The 12,370-nt window shown below is 33.3% G+C and overlaps 2 protein-coding genes across 2 annotated transcripts; both read right to left on the bottom strand.

Annotated features, from left to right (window-relative positions):
• Positions 1-1,478: 1,478 nt before the first annotated feature.
• LOC131047186 (disease resistance protein Roq1-like) lies at positions 1,479-2,372 on the bottom strand. The gene is made up of 2 exons (XM_057981044.2): positions 2,302-2,372; positions 1,479-2,190 (listed from the first exon to the last, which is right to left on the bottom strand). Exons 1-2 carry the CDS (start codon positions 2,370-2,372, stop codon positions 1,479-1,481), a joined length of 783 nt encoding a protein of 260 aa, XP_057837027.2.
• An 18-nt stretch (positions 2,373-2,390) lies between these two features.
• LOC131047185 (probable 2' cyclic ADP-D-ribose synthase BdTIR) lies at positions 2,391-12,090 on the bottom strand. Its single transcript, XM_057981043.2, has 3 exons — positions 12,002-12,090; positions 10,674-10,728; positions 2,391-2,618 (listed from the first exon to the last, which is right to left on the bottom strand). The coding sequence occupies exons 1-3, from the start codon at positions 12,088-12,090 to the stop codon at positions 2,391-2,393; spliced, it is 372 nt and encodes a 123-aa protein (XP_057837026.2).
• Positions 12,091-12,370: the final 280 nt, after the last annotated feature.

A 12,370-nucleotide genomic window follows, 5' to 3' on the forward strand; every position in this document is an offset into this window, starting at 1 on the left:
GCACTTAAGGGGGGTTATTGGTGTAATTATTTATTCTTATAGGATATAATTACACATTACTTAAGTTAACTTAGGATAATGTATCTCATCGTAGTTTGGATATGAGACACTTAGGGAAGTGTGCACATAGGGATGATGCTTGTAGGAGAAATTCCACCTTTTGTGGTTGTATCTTGCTATTACATTCCACATTTGGTGGGTGATCCACCTCTTGTGAAATATTATATTATTTCTCCTACCCACCCCTACTTTTTCTTACCTACCCTTGTTTCTCATTGAGCCACATGTCATGATTGTGTTCTCACATATCCATTTGGCCTTGCCTATATAAGCAGACCCATATTCATTGTATTGGTTAATCCAGTTGATCACTTTTGCATATTGATGAGAATACATTTTGTTCTTGTCAAGCTATTGTCTCTCTTTTGTGTGCTTTTCATCGTGCCCTTGATCTTGACAAAAGCTCACAATCACCACTCCTACAAGTGAACTTAGAGAAAATCCAAACCTCTCGCCATTAAAAAAAAAAGAAAAATTACTTATTGATGATTTGATTTTGAAAGAAATGCTATTTTTTAATATCTTAAATATAATTATTTACTTCTTTTTTTAACCAATGCCACATTCAAATTTATTAAACATTTTATATAAATTAAAATCAACATAACCATTACACTTCCATCACAATCATATTGTAAAATTCCCTATTAACCAAAACAAATACACAATTAAAAGAATGGAGATAAATTTGTAGAGAGAATTGATAACATGAAGACAAATCAACTAACTAAAATCAATGTATTTAAAGTTAAATAAACACAAAAGTATCATTCTATACAAAGATATTGTAAATTAAATTAATATGTGTTTTATATACATATAAATTATTTTTCTTTATAATTTATATATATATATATATATAACATAACCCTTAGACCTTCTTTAGATGTAAGTGCTAGTATTAGTTTCCCTATTAAGATAGGCAACGTCTATCCAGCAGCCAGACATTACCATTGATTATATTTAATAATTAATTAAAAAAACAATTCGTTATATTTTAATTTTTAATTATTTTAAAAACAATAGCATTAAGATAGACTCCCGTCAATGACAGCACTGTGAATGCCAAGGTTACCATAAATTTTATGGTACAGCTTATCAACAATTCTACGTAGCACATTCAAAATTTAATATTCTTCACCTTTCATCACGGGCATGGTAACCTTTTTCAACCTGACATCTTCCGGGAAACAAAGGTAGTCAAAAGGAAAACAATAGCGCTTGTTAACAACGTAACTCATTATTTCATCATCCCTCCTAGTTCCAGAGGTAATTATCCATTTGCCCTGGCGCACCTCAAATTTCATCCACGGACACCAATCACAGTCGCCGATGGCGTCATTAATCCTCTTTGCTGCTTCAGAAGCATTAACCATAAACACGGCGCATAAAATGATTGCGCCCACCACATTGCTGCTTCAGAGGTCAACCAGCTTCTCGTATCCACTAGATGGATAAGACTGACTAAATGCATGCCAAGAAAACAGCTCTTTGGCGTCATCTGTATCCATTCCTTTCAAATTATAAGCAACCGTGACTCCTGCGTTTATTAGAATTCCTACATCACGAGTTGTGACGATTACAAGACTATTGCCAGACTTATCCAGCATATCCTTGATCAATAGGTCATCTAACTGATCTAGGTGATCAATATCATCTAGAACAATTAGGAAGCTCAAATTGTAGCTCCTTTGTATATGATCACTGAGACGGCTTTTTCCATCCTCTACGCTTGGATACCTTGGATGATCTTTTTCCTTTTCATCAAAGATATCTGTGAGGAGCTTAACTTGCAAAGAGGGCACACTGAATTTGACAGAGGCTTCCCGAACATCAAACAAAAAACAGGATCGGCTATAATCTGAACGTTTCCCGTTGAACAATTCTTTGGAAAGCGTTGTTTTTCCGACCCCACCCATGCCGAAAATGCCAACTGTCTTAGCGTTCCCTTCTCTTTGTTTGTTCATCTTGCACTGGATATCAAAATCTTGTACAACCTTATCAATGCAGTGCTTTCCAAAATCTTCAACAAGCTTAGGAAGTCCTACCGGATATTTGGCGACATATAAGTGCCCCTTCTTTTCTACATCCTTTTGCACTGCTGACACTATATTGTCGCAATCACTGAACCTTTATAAGTAGAAGGGAATTCGATGAGAAAAATAGGGTCAGCACTTTCAAAGAAGAAAAAATTTAAACTATAGAGAAATATCAAATACAAAGAAGCAATACAAATGTTACCTGTTGATCTCTTCACCAGCAATGAATGAAATAGATTTGAGGTCTTTCTTCCACTCCCCAAGTTTTTCCATGTACCTCTGCTTATTTTCCTAATCAGTGAATGCTTTGCCATAAACTCCCCTTTCTATGTAACGAAGATCCGAAGGCTTCACTCCATAAAACAATGGAATAATCTTAGCTTTACTCCGCAACATGAGATCCAGCTCCTCCAAACACCATGGGGACTCTGCATAGCCTTTGGAGAGGATAGCTATGTGTACTGCAGCAGAGCGAATGGCTGTTTCAATAGTGGATGGAAACGAATCTCCAAGAACTTTCTTTTTCGAATCAAGAAACACCCGTATATTCAATTTCTCAAGGGATTTTTAAAGCTCAAGAGCGAGGGTTTCTTTGACATCAGGACCTCTGTGGTTGATGAAGACATCATATAATCTTGAAGATTCAGAAACCTTCCTCCTCTTGTGTGGAGGTTCTATTCCAAAGAAAAGTGTAAAATCCTCATCTTGTTTGTGGGACGAGGAAGATGATGCGCTAGGGAAATCATATTTCTGGGGAGGTGAGGACAAAGATGCCAAAAGAAAAGCATGCTGTTCCTCATTTTGGTAGGGATACGAGGAAGAAGAGGCCATAGATGCAAAACAAGATTTGGCCAGGAATCTTGAACGGAAGAGAGAATTGACGTCGAGCAAAGCGTTGAAATAAATAGATGGCGTTGATTAAGCTTCGTAGAAACAACCTGGAAAAAAAAGAGAAAATGTTCCTTCAAATGATAAGAAGCAACGAGGAAAATGTTTAGGCGCCGGCATTAAATTAATGCATGATAATTAATTCCCAAGTTCGTGAGAACACGATACCAAGTGGCAATCCTAGAGTTAGGGGGAAATTTGTTTTAGAGGTGAACAACATGTACAACTCTGTCGTTTTGAGGTAAATGTATTGATTTAGTTTATATATAAAAATGACGCAAAACCCCAAAGTCACAAAATGAAATATAAGAAATTTATTTTATGGTTGACAACTGCAGTGACAATCTTCGAGTAAAATTGATCAACACTATCCATTTATAAGATACTTGAAATTGCTAAGAGAGTGAAGTGTGTGAATTGATCTGTGAATGCATTCCTTCTCGGTTAAGTAAATAAGAGAATTAAATGGTCGTTAATGATAATAAATAATAAATATCTTTGTAATTTTTTGGTTTTGTTCGATAGCGGGAAGTATTTATATTAGTGTTAACAAACTTATAAAGTTTATCATTTTTATATTAAAAGACAATAAAGTTCTTTATATTGGCAAATACTATAAATAGAGAAGTCATAGCCCAGCCCTCATAAAGGAATGTTGAAATATTGCATAAAGATATACAACAAGTTACAAAAAAAACTAGCATAATCCAAAATTTAGGAACGACAGAAACTAAAAAGATTAGAAAACCATTAAAAATACCATACTTTGAACTACACGAGCCAAGAGCCAAAAAGATGACAACCTTTATTCGACTACGAAAAAGTCACCAGTCAACACTATACCTACAAAATGGAAGAGGCAATCCAGACTTTCTTCCATATCAATTGCCTTCACCATTCTAAGGAAGTCACCCCCAATGGTAGTGTCGATGGTGTTGAAGAGCCTGGTCATCCATATTCATTATCAAAGGTTGTTGAGGGACAATCGCACCAAGTTCAAATAGCTTTGGGATGTCCTTTATCCCAACCCCAAGTTTTTCCCAAACCACTATGCCAATGTCATTGACAAGGATATTTGGCTTGAAGACCTCTTATAGAAGATGAAGGATGTCAACCTTTGTTCCTCCTAAGTCTAGCAATGAAGCAAGGAATCTTGAGGAGATATTGGAATTGACCTGGTATTGATCCTCATTTGTCAAAAATTCCATGCCAAATACTAATTTAATTGCCTCAATCACCAACTAATAAATGCAAGCAATTGTGTGGCCTTTGGTTATTATCTTTAATTGCAAGTTTGATATCTATCTAAGGAATGCCATTTTATTTTTGTCATTGTTTTTCTCTTGGAAAGAAAACATTATGCCATTGGGAAACCATAAACTGCCACCCATAGTGCAACCTTCAACACTAAAGTACCAAGGCATCTCCAACTTGACAAAGGTTAAATTTATCATTTTGGAATAGTAAGAAGATATGATGTTTTACCCTAGATTTATACATTTTGAATTAAGAGTGAGAAAGGTTGATGTCACTATCCAATACACTCACTAGATTATCTATCTTGTCTATTGCCTCTTTGGCATGTTTGTATGCCTCTTTATTGCCTTCTCTATAAATACGATTTACATGAAGTTTTTGAAGTTTGAAATGATTTGCATTGGATTTTCCAACAATGCTTTCAATTTCCAATTTGGACAAGATCTCATCTTGATTGCATTTATAGCAATGACAAAATCCCCTTGGATCACCACATTCTTAATTCTAAAATACCTACATAAGTTCAATTCATGGACTAAAGCCTTGAATTATTCTTAATTATTGATGCCACTTGTGAGGGGTTTGGATGATGCTTTGATCACATTCCCATTCCAGTCTCTTATTACACATCCTACTCTGGAGATATCAGAGTTCCCTTTACCCGATCCATCAAAATAATTTTAAACCAACCATGTTGTGGTGCTAACAAAGATATATTCTCTCTTGGTGACACACCATTTTGATCCCCTTTTCCAATCCATGTCATAATCCTCAAACCAATGCAAGTCAGCCTCATCTTTGCATCCCATTCTATGAAGAATTCCTTTTGAGCAAACTATCCCATTCTATTGTTGATAATTTCTACAATGGCTGCCTCCACCTTATTCTAAAATGAATCTAAAGTCATTTCTATATCTAGAAACAACCTTCAATTTCTCTCCTTCCATAGCTCCCATATGAGGATTGTGGGGCATATGTTCCACATATAATTGAGAGTTGCCTTGTTTTCGTTGTTTGGTCGAATTTAGAATAGGCATAAAATATCGATGGGAAAACCACTAATCCACCTCAACTTGGCACAATATCATATTCAGCACTTTTGGGAAAAAGGGCAACCGAAAAGAAGATTCAATCAAATTCTTCCTCTTCCTCTTTGCATAAATTACACCTTGAAGGGCCCTAAAAACCCATCTTCTTAAATCTCTCTATTGTTAAGATTTTTTTTTTCCATAGTAGCCCATACAAATAATCCTTCTCTGGGTAAACTATACATGTTACAACACAACTGGAGGGGCAAATTATTTATTTTCCTATCTATAGTTCTCATGAGCTTTGGATAGCCCTCTCTATTAGTATATGTGCCCAATTTAGAGCCACACAATACAAGTTCATGTATCCCTTGTCTAAAAACCAAAGTTCAATTGGGTAGGATATATTCTCATCAAATCCAAACACTATGAAGTCCTTCCATCTCCAAACTTATATACTATTTGTCATATAAATAATCACATAGTCCTTGACACGAGGGCATCAAATTTGAGTTAGTGAAGTGTCGTTGATATTGGAAATTATAACAAGGCTATCAAGGCTAGGGTAGCTAGCCCAAGTGTCTTCCCAGAAAAAGAGCTTTCCTACCATTATGAACATCCCATAATATATAATCTATGATAACTGACTTGCACTTTTTCTTCCAATTCCAAACTCTTGAGCTATTTGGAGGATTTGGGGTGGTTAGGACACATTCAGGGTTGCCACTTTCTAGGTTATTTTCACTACATTATTTGTATACATTCTTTAAATCAGTTTGGCACCTAATACTTTGTTTTGGATTGTCTGATTTCTCAGACCCACCCCACCACTTAGATATACATACCTTTTCCCACGCAACTAGAGTAATCTTATCCTTTGCCTCCAATTTTTTCTAAGGAAACATCCTCAACATTTGATTTAGCTTATTTAATACTCTGGTGTGAAGAGCCATGTGTGACATTATATAGATGGGCATAGTAGAGATAACAAACTTTAGCATGGTCAAGCTAACTTCCCATGACAACCACTTTCCCTTCCAAGAGGCCATCTTGTTACCCATTTTTTGGGTTAGAATATCCCATTGGTTTGTAGTTCCAAGACCTCTAGCTAGTGGAAGGCAAAGATAAGAGCATGGTAATTGCCCTTGTCTAAATTCCATTTGAGTTTATGTTATCAAAGCTCAACCCAACTAGTTTAAGATATTTTACCCTTCTGATTAAAACTTGTTACATTTAGAGTGCTTAATTTGGAGCTTCATAAATAGTTCCACTATTATGCTGCTAATGTTTTTAATCTATAATTTGTTAATACTAATTATCTCTAAAAAGAATCATAAACTCTTAAGATATTTATTTGATATATTTTCTATCTTAGAGACATTCTCCATTTCATCTTAATTATGAATGATTGGGAGTTGTCCCTTTTCAATAATGCTACATACAATTATAAAATTCGTTAAGATTGGGAGTTGTTCCTTTCCAATAATGCTACATACAATTATAAAATCCGTTTGTTAGTTCCTGCCTACTAGAGCTATTTTGAAGATCTCCAACATTAAACATTGAATAAACTTTATACTTGCAACCAATCGGAATTCAGTTCTTTTCAAGATTTATTTCCATTTCTTAATTTATGAAGGAAAGTTGCATATTTTTTAAGAAATATTAATTCAAAAATGTGTGGCACATTGCTATTGGCCTGTTTGTAGGGTTGCAGTATTATTAGAGGAAATTTGTGTGATTCCAATACAAGAAAACGTACATCCCTCAAGATATTGCTCTGCACCTTTACAGGATTGCAAACATTTAAAGGCAAACACTTTTCCCAATTTTCCGGGTTGCGGGCTACTCGTTTTTAACGCTAGAGCTTAGAAGAGATGGAAACGTGGACACAAGACAAGCTTCTTTCACATGCATTAACATTATACTACCAACCATTTTCTTTGTGGCACAAAGACTAAGTGTCCTGCATTCGAATGATGCTTGGGAGAAGAGAATTCATACAAATGTTATTTTCAATGAAACAAATGGGCAATTAAAAATAGGGCCTTAAAAATAAGGACAAAGGCATTTCAAAAGAAACTTTCAAGGATAGCCAAGTAGTGAGAGCATTCATACAGGGTTTATACTTTCAGCAACTACAACCAAGCCCTAAGAGTACCTCAATAAATTTTGAGACCAATATAGATCAATTGGCTTCTGCCCAAGGTGAGTATGCCTTTCTTTTAAATCTAGCTGGATAGTTATTTTTGGGAGATAGATTTTTATTGTTTTTGTTTGCCAAACCCTAGTAGAAGCTTCGTCTTGATCATCGCCCTATGAAATTTTACGACACATACTGGCAATTGTAGGTTTCATCCATGGACAAAAAGGAAATTCTAATTTATGTCATAGATCAATGCCATAAGGCTAGCATTGACATGTCAATCCCCTTCCAGACAAATAATTTGTGACTACTGCGTCGCAGCCTTCTTATGAAGGCATGAGCAATAGAAAATAAGAAAAAGTTTTCTCTTTTAACATAGTACTCAATTTCTTCTATTTTGTCAGTGAAATATTTTTATTTATTTGTTTTCGGATTCGCTCATGTCATTCGGATTATATTCATTATTTGATGAGGGTATCTTAGAGTATTCGCATGTATTTATATGCATTTATTTTCCTAGGATAGCAACCTTTTGGAGTTCAGTTTGATCTTCACAATTCTTTCTTTTTGTGCAGTTTTCCAATTGAATAGAGTCACACAAAGGATATATTCTATGTATGTGTTTTGAAAAAAATCCTTTGCCTGTAACTGAAATATTTGAGAATTTTTCCAATATAGACTAGAAATTCTCTATTTTTTTTCAAACTCTCTGATAGGTTGCAATTCATATAATGAGGGTTAAGTGAGTCACTAAATTCGTTTATGGGAATATTTTTTAAAATTAAGATATATTTTCAAAAATCAGCATGGAGAGTGTTGTTCTATGTGTTTATTATAGAATAGGCATGTTTATAGATATCAATTACAAAACTCTAATTTGGTATATGTGTTCATGTACAGCTACCAACAAGATTTCAATTTTGTTTATCTTGAATGGAATCCAAAATACTTTATATACTGTGTTTTAAGGGTTTTTTTTGTTCTTCTTTGCACTACACAAACTATTTACTAATTGTGTATTAACAACGTTTGACAATTTCAGTGCAAATGTGGTTGTTGATGGTAATACGGTGAATTTGAGATTGTGGGGTACTACAGGTAGACACCCTTGCATATTTCTTTCATGTCTGCAGAATTTATGTTTTCTAATCCATTTTCTCTGCATTTAATGTTATGTTGTTTGTATGATTTGGTTATTTGATCTCTATCTATGCAAATATAGATATGATAAATCAAATTTCCCGTCTTATGCATGTACGTATGTTTTGATCTTGTCATCCATACTGAACAAATGTTATTTACCCTTCCTTATGCCAAGCGCAGTGTAACTGAACATAAGAGGGTTGGGCTAAATTTTTTTAAAAAATTGAGAACCGAGGTTGTCGAATTCACTTCTGTGTAGTTTTGGATCAGATTTTGTTATATTTAATTATTTTTCCAAAACCTTTGCATCCAACATTTGGTATGATAGCTAAAACAAATCTCTTGTCATCGCTTTCGGAGTCCACTATTTTCTTCTATTATACCCAAGGCTCCTCCTCTTGGTACTATGAAATTTCTCCTTGCATTTTCTCTATTATGAGAATATATCAAAGAAAATAATTCCCAAGGTTTCAGGTTTGTTTCTTTTTTGTCTTAACATTTATTTTGCCAATATTTTGCAGTCATTGGTTCTGTTTTGCAACTAGACTGAGTGATATTTTTGGTTCAAAATGATCAACATTTCAATAGACCTAAGGACAGATAGATGGAAATATCAATACTAATTTAAGTTCCCATAATCTTGTAAATTTTTATCATATGGTGGAATTATTAGAAGTAATTCTAGTGAGAGTATGCACTCAAGTGCTTTTAATTATGTTTTCAAATACCTTGAGACTCCAAACTTTTTGCTGTTGTGCATCAACATCTTACAACAATTATTCAAAGAGCATTTGAGACAACATATCATTGCTGGTAGTCCTTATATATATATATATATATATTTGTGTACTAAAAGACAGATCAAATAAGACATGTTGGATGACATGGCATAGTTTCCGATAGAGGAAAATATAATTGTCGTCTTTAATTTATTGAAATATTTTAGTTTCTACAAGCTACATAACAAGATAATGTGTAAATGTTAATGGTGATAACACAAATAATCACGTGAAACGTATTCCATTGATTTAATCCATTTGTAGAATATACTTGTCTTTACTTCATTTTAACTGGTGGGTAAGATTGTGTAAACATGTATGTATTCAACTAAAGCACTTCGATGTGTTATATTATCATGTTCTTTTGCATACGAGTGATTGAGAAGGAGTTGAAATGGATTCAGTCTCAATGTTTTGGTTAGTCTCCAAATTTTTAAGTGATGTTTCATGATCAAAATTTTAAGAGTTCAAGAATGAGAACTAGATAAAGAGAGAAAACCCTTCATATGCATGCATTTCAACTTAGTTGAAGGTCATCACCAATAGTGGCAGTCCTTTCACTCTTGATTTACTATTCAGAATATTGTGACTGATAGAAGATATGACTAGTCATGTTAAAGAGTTTCTACCAGAGTATGGCAAACAAAATATTTTATAGCTGATTTTGTTATGTTGTTGATTAATTGTTGGCTTCCCTAGTGCAACTCGAATGATAGTTACAAATAATTATACCAGTGGTTGTCTTATCCAACAAATTTTCTTCTTCCAAATAGATTTTTTGCTGTTGGGGAAAGGCACTGATTTTGTGACAGTTTCCCCTTTATTAAGCAATCTTTGTACTGAAATAGTTCTATGCAATAAAAGAATTGTTAGACATATTCCACATACTATTCATTTCTTTTCATTTTCTATCCTATGAAGTATATGGGTTGGCTGTGTAGATTTTGCAATTAACATTTCTAATGCATTGTTGCCTTTATGAAGATTTATAAATTTGATGTTGCTTGAAGTAAAAATTGTTGACAGAAAATATTGAAGACTTGGCAAGGTCTCATAATAATGAGATTGTGAAACATAGACAAAGAGGAATGATCTGAAAACAAAAGTCAAATATAAATAATGTATAGACAATTTGACAATAACAAGAAATATATTTAAAAAATCAACAAAAGAATGTAAGATACAAGAAAAAAAAAGCCAATAATAGGAAATATATTTAAAAAACCAACAAAAGAATGTAACCTACAAGAAAATAATGCCAATAACAAAAAATATATTTAAAAAATCAACAAAAGAATGTAACTTGCAAGAAAATAATCCTCCTCAAGCCTACCTGCCCATGAACACCATGTTTGGAGACCTTAGATAAAGCTCGTGTGACAAGAAACCTGCATTAATTTAATATACACAACCATTGAAACCCTCTAACAGGTCAGGAAAATGCACATACTGTTCACAAAGCTAAGTCTAGCAAGCATACCCCTAATGCCTTTTCATTCAACACTAATGTTTTCTTCAGAGATTAACATTCTATGCCTAAGGAGCATGTTGAGAAGACATTGGGAGACATACAACTCTAGGAAGAGGAATCGCTTCAACTTCTGTAATGGTTTTGTCACATATTGAAGACTTTGATTTCAATGCATCACAAGCATTGCATGTCAAGATGAATTTGAAGCCTTTGGTTTCAATGCATCACAAGCATCACATGTCAAGATGAATGTGAAGCCTTTGATTTCAATGCATCACAAGCATTGCATGTCAAGATGATAATGACAGAAAGACATTTATCAACTATGTATGGAAAAGTTATGAAAGACCTTAACATTAATTATTAGCAATTTAGTTCAATGATAAGGGAATTGAAAAGTAGAAAAGTGGCATTTAACTCTCACTCTACAAATTATTTTTAGAAGAGAGGTCCACATTTGATTAATTTTTGTTGGGGTTTAATTCAAATTATGGAGTTCATATAATAACCATGTCTATTATACTAATGGAGAATTTTGGCGAAGATTCTATTATACTAATGGAGAATTTTGGCAAAAAATCTTAGCTTTAAGTGCCTGCAAGATGTTCCTTATGTCTCTCTTTGGATGCCCAGTCTTTCTTATGCATAGGACACTAGAAGGGCAAAGATTTTAATAAACTGAACAAATTAAAAGATATATAAAAATATGTGTAAACTTTGAAATATATAATATGTAGAATTAAATATTTTAATTTTTATAAAAGTAATATGTGCAAAATTTTAGATTTGGGACTTCCAAATGTCCTAGGGAGGTTTGTACATCCTAGAGTACAAGGCAATGTAGTTTGTTTAGTGATTACATTGAATACCTACAACCTAAGTCACCACGTTTTGCCAAATTTCATCATTGAAGTTCGAAATTAGCAAAAATTAAAACAGTTTATAAAATCCATAAAAAATTCGTTAAAATTTGCAACAAATTCATACCCAAAAATAGTGATGACGTGTTTACATAAAAGCATTTTTTTCATTACATTTTTTAGGGTTAAATCGATTTTTTTAAATAAATACTCGACGAAAAAAGATTATCACATGACAACAAACAATGTAAAGGATATCATGCAATGAACATAGCAAAATGATTATCAGGCAATGAGAAACCTCAGCTCGACCTCGACACCGACGCAAACCTTCGACTTTGCAGACGCCGGATGCTTGCAGCCATTGCAGAACGACCTTGCCATTGTAGACCTCCTAAATTCGTCCTCCCTACTTCCATAGCTAGAACTTTGCATGTATTTTACTTTTAGTTTTTTTTAGGTGATATTTTTTAGTTTTAATTTTATAATGTTATAATGTTATATATTTTAAATGTTATAATGTTATATTTTTTAGTTTTTAATTTAATACACATAAATTCATAATATAAAATAATGTTGTTTAATATTATATAATTCATATTAATAGTTTTTAATTATATTGTTTAATATTATATTATTTGATTTGTTTTTTATTTTAGTTTTTTATTTGTTTGGTAAAGTTTAAAAAAATTAATACAT

The sequence above is a fragment of the Cryptomeria japonica genome, chromosome 7 (genome assembly GCF_030272615.1).
Source record: "Cryptomeria japonica chromosome 7, Sugi_1.0, whole genome shotgun sequence".
NCBI classification, from domain to species: domain Eukaryota; kingdom Viridiplantae; phylum Streptophyta; class Pinopsida; order Cupressales; family Cupressaceae; genus Cryptomeria; species Cryptomeria japonica.

Coding starts and splice junctions, on each gene's coding strand:
- LOC131047186 (XM_057981044.2), bottom strand. CDS start 2,372: ATGGAAAAACTTGGGGAGTGGAAGAAAGACCTCAAATCTATTTCATTC. Junction 2,191..2,301: donor GCTGGTGAAGAGATCAACAG/GTAACATTTGTA, acceptor CTACTTATAAAG/GTTCAGTGATTGCGACAATA.
- LOC131047185 (XM_057981043.2), bottom strand. CDS start 12,090: ATGGAAGTAGGGAGGACGAATTTAGGAGGTCTACAATGGCAAGGTCGT. Junction 10,729..12,001: donor CGGCGTCTGCAAAGTCGAAG/GTTTGCGTCGGT, acceptor AAATTAATGCAG/GTTTCTTGTCACACGAGCTT. Junction 2,619..10,673: donor AACATGGTGTTCATGGGCAG/GTAGGCTTGAGG, acceptor GATTCGAAAAAG/AAAGTTCTTGGAGATTCGTT.